At 55.7% G+C, this 17,500-nt stretch overlaps 1 protein-coding gene across 1 annotated transcript in view; it reads left to right on the top strand.

The window, feature by feature from the left end:
- Positions 1-17,500, top strand: part of LOC116938350 (DDB1- and CUL4-associated factor 13-like) — a 54,956-nt gene that overhangs the window by 8,196 nt on the left and 29,260 nt on the right. The window contains exons 4-5 of the mRNA XM_076056837.1: positions 8,335-8,424; positions 11,890-12,081. Coding sequence (XP_075912952.1) covers positions 8,335-8,424; positions 11,890-12,081 — 282 coding nt within the window. The remainder of the gene's footprint in view (positions 1-8,334; positions 8,425-11,889; positions 12,082-17,500) is intronic.

Genomic DNA, 17,500 nt, shown 5'->3' on the forward strand with positions numbered 1-17,500 from the left:
CTCACTCACCACTCAGGCTGTGTGCGAGGCCTGGTCACTCACCGTACTGGAGAGACTTTCCTGTCGGTGAGGCTACACCACTCACTCACCACTCACTCACCACTCACTCACTCACCACTCACCACTCACTCACCACTCACCCACCCACCCACTCACTCACTCACCCACTCACCCACTCACTCACTCACCCACCCACTCACTCACCACTCACTCACCACTCACTCACCACTCAGGCTGTGTGCGAGGCCTGGTCACTCACCGTACTGGAGAGACTTTCCTGTCGGTGAGGCTACACCACTCACTCACCACTCACTCACCACTCACCACTCACTCACTCACCCACTCACCCACTCACCCACTCACTCACCCACTCACCCACCCACTCACTCACTCACCCACTCACTCACCCACTCACCCACCCACTCACTCACTCACCCACTCACTCACCACTCACTCACCCACTCACTCACTCACCACTCACTCACCACTCAGGCTGTGTGCGAGGCCTGGTCACTCACCGTACTGGAGAGACTTTCCTGTCGGTGAGGCTACACCACTCACTCACCACTCACTCACCACTCACCACTCACTCACTCACCCACTCACCCACTCACCCACTCACTCACCCACTCACCCACCCACTCACTCACTCACCCACTCACTCACCCACTCACCCACCCACTCACTCACTCACCCACTCACTCACCACTCACTCACCCACTCACTCACTCACCACTCACTCACCACTCAGGCTGTGTGCGAGGCCTGGTCACTCACCGTACTGGAGAGACTTTCCTGTCGGTGAGGCTACACCACTCACTCACCACTCACTCACCACTCACCCACTCACCACTCACTCACCACTCACTCACCACTCACTCACCACTCACTCACCACTCACCCACTCACCCACTCACTCACCCACTCACCCACTCACTCACTCACTCACCTCTCACTCACCACTCACCACTCACTCACCACTCAGGCTGTGTGCGAGGCCTGGTCACTCACCGTACTGGAGAGACTTTCCTGTCGGTGAGGCTACACCACTCACTCACCACTCACTCACCACTCACTCACCACTCACTCACTCACCCACTCACTCACTCACCACTCAGGCTGTGTGCGAGGCCTGGTCACTCACCGTACTGGAGAGACTTTCCTGTCGGTGAGGCTACACCACTCACTCACCACTCACTCACCACTCACTCACTCACCCACTCACCACTCACTCACCACTCACTCACTCACTCACCCACTCACCACTCACTCACCACTTACTCACCACTCACCACTCACTCACCACTCACTCACCACTCACTCACCACTCAGGCTGTGTGCGAGGCCTGGTCACTCACCGTACTGGAGAGACTTTCCTGTCGGTGAGGCTACACCACTCACTCACCACTCACTCACTCACCCACTCACCACTCACCACTCACTCACTCACCACTCACTCACTCACCTCTCACTCACCACTCACTCACCTCTCACTCACCACTCACTCACCTCTCACTCACCACTCACTCACCAATCACTCACTCACCCACTCACCACTCACCACTCACTCACCACTCACTCACTCACTCACCTCTCACTCACCACTCACCACTCACTCACCACTCAGGCTGTGTGCGAGGCCTGGTCACTCACCGTACTGGAGAGACTTTCCTGTCGGTGAGGCTACACCACTCACTCACCACTCACCTCTCACTCACCCACCCACTCACCCACCCACTCACTCACCACTCACTCACCACTCACTCACCACTCAGGCTGTGTGCGAGGCCTGGTCACTCACCGTACTGGAGAGACTTTCCTGTCGGTGAGGCTACACCACTCACTCACCACTCACCCACTCACTCACTCACCACTCACTCACCACTCACTCACCACTCACTCACCACTCACTCACCACTCACTCACCACTCAGGCTGTGTGCGAGGCCTGGTCACTCACCGTACTGGAGAGACTTTCCTGTCGGTGAGGCTACACCACTCACTCACCACTCACCCACCCACTCACTCACTCACCACTCACTCACCACTCACTCACCCACTCACCCACCCACTCACTCACCCACTCACTCACCCACTCACTCACTCACCCACTCACTCACTCACCACTCACTCACCACTCAGGCTGTGTGCGAGGCCTGGTCACTCACCGTACTGGAGAGACTTTCCTGTCGGTGAGGCTACACCACTCACTCACCACTCACTCACCACTCACTCACCACTCACTCACCACTCACTCACCACTCAGGCTGTGTGCGAGGCCTGGTCACTCACCGTACTGGAGAGACTTTCCTGTCGGTGAGGCTACACCACTCACTCACCACTCACTCACTCACCACTCACCACTCACTCACCACTCACCACTCACTCACCCACTCACTCACCACTCACTCACTCACCCACTCACCCACCCACCCACTCACTCACTCACCCACCCACTCACTCACTCACCCACTCACTCACCACTCACTCACCCACTCACCACTTACTCACCACTCACTCACCACCCACTCACCACTCACTCACCACTCAGGCTGTGTGCGAGGCCTGGTCACTCACCGTACTGGAGAGACTTTCCTGTCGGTGAGGCTACACCACTCACTCACCACTCACTCACCACCCACTCACCACCCACTCACCACTCACTCACCACTCACTCACCACTCACCACTCACTCACCCACTCACTCACTCACTCACCACTCACTCACACACTCACTCACACACTCACTCACTCACCCACTCACTCACTCACTCACCCACTCACTCACTCACTCACCACTCACCCACTCACCACCCACTCACCACTCAGGCTGTGTGCGAGGCCTGGTCACTCACCGTACTGGAGAGACTTTCCTGTCGGTGAGGCTACACCACTCACTCACCACTCACTCACTCACCACTCACCCACTCACCACTCACTCACCACTCAGGCTGTGTGCGAGGCCTGGTCACTCACCGTACTGGAGAGACTTTCCTGTCGGTGAGGCTACACCACTCACTCACCACTCACTCACTCACCACTCACCCACTCACCACTCACTCACCACTCAGGCTGTGTGCGAGGCCTGGTCACTCACCGTACTGGAGAGACTTTCCTGTCGGTGAGGCTACACCACTCACTCACCACTCACTCACCACTCACCACTCACTCACTCACTCACCCACTCACCACTCACTCACCACTCACTCACTCACCACTCACCCACCCACTCACTCACCCACTCACCACTCAGGCTGTGTGCGAGGCCTGGTCACTCACCGTACTGGAGAGACTTTCCTGTCGGTGAGGCTACACCACTCACTCACCACTCACTCACCACTCACCACTCACTCACCCACTCACCCACTCACCCACTCACTCACCACTCACTCACCACTCACCACTCACTCACTCACCCACTCACCCACCCACCCACTCACTCACTCACCCACCCACTCACTCACTCACCCACTCACTCACCACTCACTCACTTACTCACCACTCACTCACCACTCACTCACCACCCACTCACCACTCACTCACCACTCAGGCTGTGTGCGAGGCCTGGTCACTCACCGTACTGGAGAGACTTTCCTGTCGGTGAGGCTACACCACTCACTCACCACTCACTCACCACTCACTCACTCACCCACTCACCCACTCACCCACTCACTCACCCACTCACTCACCCACCCACCCACCCACTCACCCACCCACCCACTCACTCACTCACCCACTCACCCACCCACCCACTCACCCACTCACCCACCCACCCACTCACCACTCACTCACCACTCACTCACCACTCACTCACCACTCACTCACCACTCAGGCTGTGTGCGAGGCCTGGTCACTCACCGTACTGGAGAGACTTTCCTGTCGGTGAGGCTACACCACTCACTCACCACTCACTCACCACTCACTCACTCACCCACTCACCCACTCACCCACTCACCCACTCACTCACCACTCACTCACCACTCACCACTCACTCACCACTCACTCACCACTCACTCACCACTCAGGCTGTGTGCGAGGCCTGGTCACTCACCGTACTGGAGAGACTTTCCTGTCGGTGAGGCTACACCACTCACTCACCACTCACTCACCACTCACTCACCACTCACCCACTCACTCACCACTCACTTACTCACCACTCACTCACCACTCACCACTCACTCACTCACCACTCACCCACCCACCCACTCACCCACTCACCACTCACTCACCCACTCACCCACTCACTCACCCACTCACTCACCCACCCACTCACTCACTCACCACTCACTCACTCACCACTCACTCACCACTCACTCACTCACCTCTCACTCACCACTCACCCACTCACTCACCACTCACTTACTCACCACTCACTCACCACTCACCACTCACTCACTCACCACTCACCCACTCACTCACTCACCACTCGCTCACCACTCACTCACCACTCACCACTCACTCACTCACCCACTCACCCACTCACTCACCACTCACTCACCACTCACTCACCACTCACTCACCACTCACTCACCACTCACTCACCACTCAGGCTGTGTGCGAGGCCTGGTCACTCACCGTACTGGAGAGACTTTCCTGTCGGTGAGGCTACACCACTCACTCACTCACCCACTCACCCACTCACTCACCACTCACTCACCACTCACCACTCACCCACCCACTCACTCACCACTCACTCACCACTCAGGCTGTGTGCGAGGCCTGGTCACTCACCGTACTGGAGAGACTTTCCTGTCGGTGAGGCTACACCACTCACTCACCACTCACTCACCACTCACCCACTCACTCACCACTCACTTACTCACCACTCACTCACCACTCACCACTCACTCACTCACCACTCACCCACCCACTCACCCACTCACCACTCACTCACCCACTCACCCACTCACTCACCCACTCACTCACCCACCCACTCACTCACTCACCACTCACTCACTCACCACTCACTCACCACTCACTCACTCACCTCTCACTCACCACTCACCCACTCACTCACCACTCACTTACTCACCACTCACTCACCACTCACCACTCACTCACTCACCACTCACCCACTCACTCACTCACCACTCGCTCACCACTCACTCACCACTCACCACTCACTCACTCACCCACTCACCCACTCACTCACCACTCACTCACCACTCACTCACCACTCACTCACCACTCACTCACCACTCAGGCTGTGTGCGAGGCCTGGTCACTCACCGTACTGGAGAGACTTTCCTGTCGGTGAGGCTACACCACTCACTCACCTCTCACTCACCACTCACTCACCACTCACTCACCACTCAGGCTGTGTGCGAGGCCTGGTCACTCACCGTACTGGAGAGACTTTCCTGTCGGTGAGGCTACACCACTCACTCACCACTCACTCACTCACCCACTCACCCACCCACTCACTCACCACTCACTCACTCACTCACACACTCACTCACCCACCCACTCACCCACTCACTCACTCACCACTCACCCACTCACTCACCACTCACTCACTCACTCACTCACTCACCCACTCACTCACTCACCACTCACTCACCTCTCACTCACCACTCACCACTCACTCACCACTCACTCACTCACTCACCCACTCACTCACTCACCCACTCACTCACTCACTCACCCACTCACTCACTCACCACTCACTCACCCACCCACTCACCACTCACTCACTCACCCACTCACCCACCCACTCACTCACTCACTCACCCACTCACTCACTCACCACTCACTCACTCACCCACTCACCACTCACCACTCACTCACTCACCCACCCACTCACTCACCCACCTACCCACTCACTCACCACTCACTCACCACCCACCCACCCACTCACTCACCCACTCACTCACCCACTTACCCACTCACTCACCACTCACTCACCACTCACCACTCACTCACCACTCACCCACCCACCCACTCACTCACTCACCCACCCACTCACCCACTCACTCACTCACTCACCCACTCACTCACTCACCCACTCACTCACTCACACACCACTCACTCACCACTTACTCACCACTCACTCACTCACTCACCACTCACTCACTCACCCACTCACCCACCCACCCACTCACTCACTCACTCACTCACCCACCCACCCACTCACTCACCACTCACTCACCACTTACTCACCACTCACTCACCACTCACTCACCACTCACTCACCACTCACTCACCACTCACTCACTCACCACTCACCACTCACTCACTCACCACTTACTCACCACTCACTCTCCACTCACTCACTCACCACTCACCACTCACTCACTCACTCACCACTCACTCACCACTCACTCACTCACCACTCACTCACCACTCACTCACCACTCACTCACCCACTCACTCACCACTCACTCACTCACCACTCACTCACTCACTCACCACTCACTCACTCACCACTCACCACTCACTCACCACTCACCACTCACTCACCACTCACTCACCACTCACTCACCACTCACTCATTCATCCACTCACTCACCACTCACTCACCACTCACTCACCACTCACCAGTCACTTACTCACCACTCACTCACTCACCACTCACTCACCACTCACTCACCCACTCACTCACCCACTCACTCACCCACTCACTCACCCACCCACTCACCCACTCACTCACTCACTCACCCACTCACTCACTCACTCACCACTCACTCACTCACCCACTCACTCACCACTCACTCACCAGTCATTCACCACTCACTCACCACTCACTCACTCACCACTCAGTCACTCACTCACCCACTCACTCACTCACTCACCCACCACCCACTCACTCACCACCCACTTACTCAACACTCACTCAACACTCACCACTCACTCACCACTCACTCACCACTTACTCACCACTCACTCACCACTCACTCACTCACTCACCCACTCATCCACTTACTCACTCATCCACTCACCCACTCACTCACCACTCACTCACCACTCACTCACCACTCACTCACTCACCACTCACTCACCACTCACTCACCACTCACTCATTCACTCACCCATTCACTCACCCTTTCACCCACTCACTCACTCACCCACTCACCCACTCACTCACTCACCACTCACTCACTCACTCACCCACTCACTCACCACTCACTCACCACTCACTCACCCACTCACTCACTCACCACTCACTCACCACTCACTCACCACTCACTCACCACTCACTCACTCACCACTCTCTCACCACTCACTCACTCACCACTCACTCACCACTCACTCACCACTCACCAGTCACTTACTCACTCACCACTCACTCACCACTCACTCACTCACCACTCACTCACCCACTCACTCACCCACTCACTCACCCACTCACTCACCCACCCACTCACCCACTCACTCACTCACTCACCCACTCACTCACTCAGCACTCACTCACTCACCCACTCACTCACCACTCACTCACCAGTCATTCACCACTCACTCACCACTCACTCACTCACCACTCAGTCACTCACTCACCCACTCACTCACTCACTCACCCACCACCCACTCACTCACCACCCACTTACTCAACACTCACTCAACACTCACCACTCACTCACCACTCACTCACCACTTACTCACCACTCACTCACCACTCACTCACTCACTCACCCACTCATCCACTTACTCACTCACCCACTCACCCACTCACTCACCACTCACTCACCACTCACTCACCACTCACTCACTCACCACTCACTCACCACTCACTCACCACTCACTCATTCACTCACCCATTCACTCACCCTCTCACCCACTCACTCACTCACCCACTCACCCACTCACTCACTCACCACTCACTCACTCACCCACTCACTCACCACTCACTCACTCACCCACTCACTCACTCACCACTCACTCACCACTCACTCACCACTCACTCACCACTCACTCACTCACCACTCACTCACCACTCACTCACTCACCACTCACTCACCACTCACTCACTCACTCACCCACTCATCCACTCACCCATCCACTCACCCACTTACTCACCACTGACTCACTGTGTGGCTGTGTGTTTGTCTGTGTGTGTCTGTGTGTGTGTCTGTGTGTGTGTCTGTGTGTGTGTCTGTGTGTGTGTCTGTGTGTGTGTCTGTGTGTGTGTATGTGTGTGTCTGTGTGTGTGTGTCTGTGTGTGTGTGTCTGTGTGTGTGTCTGTGTGTCTGTGTGTGTGTGTGTGTCTGTGTGTCTGTGTGTGTGTGTCTGTGTGTGTCTGTGTGTGTCTGTGTGTGTGTGTCTGTGTGTGTATGTCTGTGTGTGTCTGTGTGTGTATGTCTGTGTGTGTCTGTGTGTGTGTGTCTGTGTCTGTGTGCAGGTCGGCGATGATAAAACCATCAAGCAGTGGAGAATGGAGGCGCCTGAACCTGGTCAGGCAGAGGAGCCACTCCACACCATCGTGGGGAAGGTGATCACCCAGTCACTCACCCAGTCACTCACCCACTCACTCACCCAGTCACTCACCCAGTCACTCACCCAGTCACTCACCCAGTCACTCACCCACTCACTCACCCAGTCACTCACCCAGTCACTCACCCAGTCACTCACCCAGTCACTCACCCAGCCACTCACCCAGTCACTCACCCAGTCACTCACCCAGTCACTCACCCACTCACTCACCCACTCACTCACCCAGCCACTCACCCAGTCACTCACCCAGTCACTCACCCAGTCACTCACCCAGCCACTCACCCAGTCACTCACCCAGTCACTCACCCAGTCACTCACCCAGTCACTCACCCAGTCACTCACCCAGTCACTCACCCAGTCACTCACCCACTCACTCACCCAGTCACTCACCCAGTCACTCACCCAGCCACTCACCCAGTCACTCACCCAGTCACTCACCCAGTCACTCACCCAGTCACTCACCCAGTCACTCACCCAGCCACTCACCCAGCCACTCACCCAGCCACTCACCCAGTCACTCACCCAGTCACTCACCCAGTCACTCACCCACTCACTCAACAAGTCACTCACCCAGTCACTCACCCAGTCACTCACCCACTCACTCGCCCAGTCACTCGCCCAGTAACTCACCCAGTCACTCACCCAGTCACTCACCCAGTCACTCACCCAGCCACTCACCCAGTCACTCACCCAGTCACTCACCCAGTCACTCACCCAGCCACTCACCTAGTCACTCACCCAGTCACTCACCCAGTCACTCACCCACTCACTCACCCACTCACTCACCCAGCCACTCACCCAGCCACTCACCCAGTCACTCACCCAGTCACTCACCCAGCCACTCACCCAGTCACTCACCCAGTCACTCACCCAGTCACTCACCCAGTCACTCACCCACTCACTCACCCAGTCACTCACCCAGTCACTCACCCAGTCACTCACCCAGTCACTCGCCCACTCACTCACCCAGTCACTCACCCAGTCACTCACCCAGTCACTCACCCAGCCACTCACCCAGTCACTCACCCAGTCACTCACCCAGTCACTCACCCAGTCACTCACCCAGTCACTCACCCAGCCGCTCACCCACTCACTCACCCAGCCGCTCGCCCACTCACTCACCCAGTCACTCGCCCAGCCGCTCACCCAGTCACTCGCCCAGCCACTCACCCAGTCACTCACCCAGTCACTCACCCAGTCACTCACCCAGCCACTCACCCAGTCACTCACCCAGCCACTCACCCAGTCACTCACCCAGTCACTCACCCAGCCACTCACCCAGTCACTCACCCAGTCACTCACCCAGTCACTCACCCAGTCACTCACCCAGTCACTCACCCAGCCACTCACCCAGTCACTCACCCAGCCACTCACCCAGTCACTCACCCAGTCACTCACCCAGCCACTCACCCAGTCACTCACCCAGCCACTCACCCAGTCACTCACCCAGTCACTCACCCAGTCACTCACCCAGCCACTCACCCAGCCACTCACCCAGCCACTCACCCAGCCACTCACCCAGCCACTCACCCAGCCACTCACCCAGCCACTCACCCAGTCACTCACCCAGTCACTCACCCAGCCACTCACCCAGCCACTCACCCAGTCACTCACCCAGTCACTCACCCAGTCACTCACCCAGCCACTCACCCAGTCACTCACCCAGTCATCTCACCCAGTCATCTCAACCAGCCACTCACCCAGCCACTCACCCAGCCACTCACCCAGCCACTCACCCAGCCACTCACCCAGTCACTCACCCAGCCACTCACCCAGTCACTCACCCAGTCATCTCACCCAGTCATCTCAACCAGCCACTCACCCAGCCACTCACCCAGCCACTCACCCAGCCACTCACCCAGCCACTCACCCAGTCCCTCCCTCACCCACCCACTCACTCACCCACTCACTCACTCACTCACCCACCCACTCACCCACCCACTCCCTCACCCACCCACTCACCCACCCACCCACTCACTCACCCACTCACTCACTCACTCCCTCACCCAACCACTCACTCACCCACTCACCCACTCACCCACCCACTCACCCACCCATCCACTCACCCACTCACCCACCCACTCACCCACTCACCCACTCACCCACCCACTCACTCACTCACCCACCCACCCACTCACCCACTCACCCACCCACCCACTCACTCACTCACCTACTCACTCACCTACTCACTCACCTACTCACTCACCTACTCACTCACTCACCTCACCCACTCACCTACTCACTCACCTACTCACTCACCTACACACCTACTCACTCACTCACCTACTCACTCACCTACTCACTCACCTACTCACCAACTCACTCACCCACCCACCCACTCACCCACCCACCCACTCACCCACCCACCCACCCACTCACTCACTCACCCACTCACTCACCCACCCACTCACTCACCCACTCACCCACTCACCCACCCACTCACTCACCCACTCACCCACCCACTCACTCACCCACCCACCCACTCACCCACCCACCCACTCACTCACTCACCCACTCACTCACCCACCCACTCACTCACCCACTCACCCACTCACCCACCCACTCACTCACCCACTCACCCACCCACTCACTCACCCACCCACTCACCCACTCACCCACCCACCCACTCACCCACCCACTCACCCACTCACTCACTCACCCACTCACTCACTCACCCACTCACTCACTCACTCACCCACTCACCCACCCACTCACCCACCCACCCACTCACTCACCCACCCACTCACCCACTCACCCACCCACACACTCACCCACCCACTCACCCACCCACTCACCCACCCACTCACTCACCCACTCACACACCCACTCACTCACTCACCCACTCACCCACCCACCCACCCACTCACTCACCCACCGACCCACCCACTCACCCACCCACTCGCTCACTCACCCACCCACTCACCCACTCACTCACCCACTCACTCACTCACCCACCCACTCACTCACCCACTCACCCACCCACTCACTCACTCACCCACCCACCCACTCACCCACCCACCCACCCACTCACCCACCCACTCACTCACCCACCCACTCACCCACTCACCCACCCACTCACCCACTCACTCACTCACCCACTCACCCACCCACTCCCTCACCCACCCACCCACTCACCCACTCACCCACCCACTCACCCACCCACCCACCCACTCACCCACTCACCCACCCACTCACCCACTCACCCACCCACCCACTCACTCACCCACCCACTCACCCACCCACTCACCCACCCACTCACTCACCTACTCACCAACTCACTCACTCACCCACTCACCCACTCACCCACCCACTCACCCACCCACTCCCTCACCCACTCACCCACTCACCCACCCACCCACCCACTCCCTCACCCACTCACCCACTCACCCACCCACCCACCCACTCACCCACTCACCCACTCACTCACCCACTCACTCACTCACCCACTCACTCACCCTTGCAGGGAACCTTCGCTGGAGTGGACTGCCATTGGGCTCAGGACATCTTCATCACCTGTGGTGGAGGTGGTGGTGGAGGTGGTGGTGGAGGTGGTGGTGGAGTGGTGGAGGTTTGGAGTGAGTTGAGGTCAACCCCGCTGAGATCCTACAGCTGGGGCAGCGACGGAGTCACCTGCGTCCGCTTCAACCCCGTAGAGGTGAGATCCTATAGAGACCCTATAGAGACCCTATAGAGACCCTATAGAGATCCTATAGAGACCCTGTAGAGACCCTATAGTGATCCTATAGAGACCCTATAGAGATCCTATAGACCCTATAGAGACCCTATAGAGATCCTATAGAGACCCTGTAGAGACCCTATAGTGATCCTATAGAGACCCTTTCGAGATCCTATAGACCCTATAGAGACCCTATAGAGATCCTATAGAGACCCCGTAGAGACCCTGTAGAGACCCTATAGAGACCCTATAGAGATCCTATAGACCCTATAGAGACCCTATAGAGATCCTATAGAGACCCCATAGAGACCCCGTAGAGACCCTGTAGAGACCCTATAGAGATCCTATAGATATCCTATAGAGACCCTATAGAGACCCTATAGAGTCTTTATAGACACCCTATAGAGACCCTATAGAGATCCTATAGAGACCCTATAGAGACTCTACAGAGACCCTGTAGAGACCCTGTAGAGACCCTATTGAGACCCTATTGAGACCCTATAGAGACCCTATTGAGACCCTATAGAGATCCTATAGAGATCCTATAGAGACCCTATAGAGACCCTATAGAGACCCTATAGAGACCCTATAGAGACCCTATAGAGACCCTATAGAGACCCTGTAGAGATCCTGTAGACACCCTATAGACCCTATAGAGATCCTATAGACCCTATAGAGACCCTATAGAGATCCTGTAGAGACCCTATAGAGACCCTATAGAGACTCTATAGAGACCCTATAGAGACCCTGTAGAGACCCTATAGAGACCCTGTAGAGACCCTGTAGAGACCCTGTAGAGACCCTGTAGAGACCCTGTAGAGACCCTATAGAGACCCTATAGAGACCCTATAGAGACCCTGTAGAGACCGTATAGGGACCCTATAGAGACCCTGTAGAGACCCTGTAGAGACCCTGTAGAGACCCTATAGAGACCCTATAGAGACCCTATAGAGTCTTTATAGACACCCTATAGACCCTATAGAGACCCCGTAGAGATCCTGTAGACACCCTATAGAGACCCTGTAGAGACCCCGTAGACACCCCGTAGAGACCCCATAGAGACCCTGTAGAGATCCTGTAGAGATCCTATAGAGACCCTATAGAGATCCTATAGAGACCCTATAGAGATCCTATAGAGACCCTATAGAGACCCTATAGAGACCCTATAGAGACTCTACAGAGACCCCGTAGAGACCCCGTAGAGACCCCGTAGAGACCCCATAGAGACCCTATGGAGACCCTATGGAGATCCTATAGAGACCCTATAGAGACCCTATAGAGACCCTATGGACTCCCTATAGACACCCTATAGACACCCTATAGACACCCTATAGACACCCTATAGAGACCCTATAGAGACCCTATAGAGACCCTGTAGAGACCCCGTAGAGACCCCGTAGAGACCCCGTAGAGAACCTGTAGAGACCCTATAGAGATCCTATAGAGATCCTGTAGAGATCCTTTAGAGCCCCTATAGAGATCCTGTAGAGACCCTATAGAGATCCTGTAGACACCCTATAGACCCTATAGCGACCCTATAGAGACCCTATAGAGATCCTATAGACCCTATAGAGACCCTGTAGAGATCCTGTAGAGACCCTATAGAGATCCTATAGAGACCCTATAGACACCCTATAGAGACCCTATAGAGACCCCGTAGAGAACCCGTAGAGACCCTATTGAGATCCTATAGAGACCCTATAGAGACCCTATACAGACTCTACAGAGACCCTATAGAGACCCCGCAGAGAACCCGTAGAGACCCTATAGAGACCCTATAGAGCCCCTATAGAGACCCTGTAGAGAACCTGTAGAGACCCTATAGAGACCCTATGGGGTCCCTATAGACACCCTATAGACACCCTATAGACACCCTATAGACCCTATAGAGACCCCGTAGAGAACCCGTAGAGACCCTATAGAGACCCTGTAGAGACCCTATAGAGACCCTATAGAGACCCTATAGAGACCCTATAGAGATCCTATAGAGACCCTGTAGACACCCTATAGAGACCCTATAGAGACCCTATAGAGATCCTGTAGAGACCCCGTAGAGACCCTATAGAGACCCTATAGAGACCCTATAGAGTCTTTATAGACACCCTATAGACCCTATAGAGATCCTGTAGAGACCCTATAGAGATCCTATAGAAACCTTATAGAGACCCTATAGAGACCCTATAGAGACCCTATAGAGACCCTATAGAGACCCTATAGAGACCCTATGGAGTCCCTATAGACACCCTATGGAGTCCCTATAGACACCCTATAGAGACGCTATAGAGACCCTATAGAGACCCTATAGAGACCCCGTAGAGACCCCGTAGAGACCCCGTAGAGAACCCGTAGAGACCCTATAGAGATCCTATAGAGATCCTGTAGAGATCCTTTAGAGACCCTATAGAGATCCTGTAGAGACCCTATAGAGATCCTGTAGACACCCTATAGACCCTATAGCGACCCTATAGAGACCCTATAGAGATCCTATAGACCCTATAGAGACCCTGTAGAGATCCTGTAGAGACCCTATAGAGATCCTATAGAGACCCTATAGACACCCTATAGAGACCCTATAGAGACCCCGTAGAGAACCCGTAGAGACCCTATTGAGATCCTATAGAGACCCTATAGAGACCCTATACAGACTCTTCAGAGACCCTATAGAGACCCCGCAGAGAACCCGTAGAGACCCTATAGAGACCCTATAGAGACCCTATGGGGTCCCTATAGACACCCTATAGACACCCTATAGACACCCTATAGACACCCTATAGACCCTATAGAGACCCCGTAGAGAACCCGTAGAGACCCTATAGAGACCCTGTAGAGACCCTATAGAGACCCTATAGAGACCCTATAGAGACCCTATAGAGATCCTATAGAGACCCTGTAGACACCCTATAGAGACCCTATAGAGACCCTATAGAGACCCTATAGAGATCCTGTAGAGACCCCGTAGAGACCCTATAGAGACCCTATAGAGACCCTATAGAGTCTTTATAGACACCCTATAGACCCTATAGAGATCCTGTAGAAACCCTATAGAGATCCTATAGAAACCTTATAGAGACCTTATAGAGACCCTATGGAGTCCCTATAGAGACCCTATAGAGACCCTATAGAGACCCTATGGAGTCCCTATAGAGACCCTATAGAGACCCTATAGAGACCCTATAGAGACCCTATAGAGATCCTGTAGAGACCCCGTAGAGACCCTATAGAGACCGTATAGAGACCCCATAGAGACCCTATAGAGACCCTATAGAGACCCCATAGAGACCCTATAGAGACCCTATAGAGATCCTGTAGAGACCCTATAGAGACCCTGTAGAGACCCTATAGAGACTATAGAGACCCTGTAGAGACCCTGTAGAGACCCTATAGAGACCCCATAGAGACCCCGTAGAGACCCTGTAGAGACCCTATAGAGACCCTATAGAGACCCTATAGAGACCCTATAGAGACCCCCTAGAGACCCCCTAGAGACCCCCTAGAGACCCTATAGAGACTCTATAGAGACCTTATAGAGACCCTATAGAGACCCTATAGAGACCCTGTAGAGACCCTATAGAGACCCTATAGAGACTATAGAGACCCTGTAGAGACCCTGTAGAGACCCTATAGAGACCCCATAGAGACCCCGTAGAGACCCTGTAGAGACCCTATAGAGACCCCCTAGAGACCCTATAGAGACCCTATAGAGACCCTATATAGACCCTGTAGAGATCCTATAGAGATCCTATAGAGATCCTATAGAGACCCTATAGAGACCCTGTAGAGACTCCCTAGAGACTCCCTAGAGACCCTATAGAGACCCTATAGAGACCCTATAGAGACCCTATAGAGACCCTGTAGAGACCCCGTAGAGACCCTATAGAGGCCCTATAGAGACCCTATAGAGATCCTATAGAGACCCTGTAGACCCTATAGAGATCCTATAGAGACCCCATAGAGACCCCGTAGAGACCCCGTAGAGACCCCGTAGAGACCCCGTAGAGACCCCGTAGAGACCCTGTAGAGACCCCGTAGAGACCCTATAGAGATCCTACAGAGACCCTGTAGAGACACTCTCTCCCCGTGTCTCTCTCTCCCCGTGTCTCTCTCTCCCCGTGTCTCTCTCTCCCCGTGTCTCTCTCTCCCCGTGTCTCTCTGTCCCCGTGTCTCTCTCTCCCCGTGTCTCTCTCTCCCCGTGTCTCTCTCTCCCCGTGTCTCTCTCTCCCCGTGTCTCTCTCTCCCCGTGTCTCTCTCTCCCCGTGTCTCTCTCTCCCCGTGTCTCTCTCTCCCCGTGTCTCTCTCTCCCCGTGTCTCTCTCTCCCCGTGTCTCTCTCTCCCCGTGTCTCTCTCTCCCCGTGTCTCTCTCTCCCCGTGTCTCTCTCTCCCCGTGTCTCTCTCTCCCCGTGTCTCTCTCTCCCCGTGTCTCTCTCTCCCCGTGTCTCTCTAACGTGTCTCTCCCCGTGTCTCTCTCTCCCCGTGTCTCTCTCTCTCTCTCCCCGTGTCTCTCTCTCTCCCCGTGTCTCTCTCTCTCCCCGTGTCTCTCTCTCTCTTTCCCCGTGTCTCGCTCTCTCTCCCCGTGTCTCTGTGTCTCTCTCCGTGTCTCTCTCCCCGTGTCTCACCGTGTCTCTCTCACCGTGTCTCCCCGTGTCTCTCTCTCCCCGTGTCTCTCTCTCCCCGTGTCTCTCTAACGTGTCTCTCCCCGTGTCTCTCTCTCCCCGTGTCTCTCTCTCTCTCTCCCCGTGTCTCTCTCTCTCCCCGTGTCTCTCTCTCTCTCTCCCCGTGTCTCGCTCTCTCTCCCCGTGTCTCTGTGTCTCTCTCCGTGTCTCTCTCCCCGTGTCTCACCGTGTCTCTCTCACCGTGTCTCCCCGTGTCTCTGTCCCCGTGTCTCTCCCCGTGTCTCTGTCCCCGTGTCTCTCTCCCCGTGTCTCTCACCGTGTCTCCCCGTGTTTCTCCCCGTGTCTCTCTCCGTGTCTCTGTGTCTCTCACGGTGTCTCTCTCCCCCCGTCTCTCACCGTGTCTCTCTCTCACCGTGTCTCTCACCGTGTCTCTCTCTCCCCGTGTCTCTCTCCCCGTGTCTCTCTCTCCCCGTGTCTCTCCCCGTGTCTCTCACCGTGTCTCTCACCGTGTCTCTGTGTCTCTCTCTCTCCACGTGTCTCTGTGTCTCTCCCCATGTCTTTCTCTCTCCACGTGTCTCTGTGTCTCTCCCCGTGTCTCTGTCTCTCTCTCTCTCCACGTGTCTCTGTATCTCTCGTGTCTCTCCCCGTGTCTCTCTCACCGTGTCTCTCCCCGTGTCTCTGTGTCTCTCTCCGTGTCTCTGTGTCTCTCACGGTGTCTCTCTCCCCGTGTCTCTCTCACCGTGTCTCTCACCGTGTCTCTCCCCGTGTCTCTCACCGTGTCTCTCCCC

This window comes from Petromyzon marinus, chromosome 78 (genome assembly GCF_048934315.1).
Source record: "Petromyzon marinus isolate PM22_M1 ecotype Great Lakes invasive population chromosome 78, UKy_Petmar_22M1.pri1.0, whole genome shotgun sequence".
NCBI classification, from domain to species: Eukaryota; Metazoa; Chordata; class Hyperoartia; order Petromyzontiformes; family Petromyzontidae; genus Petromyzon; species Petromyzon marinus.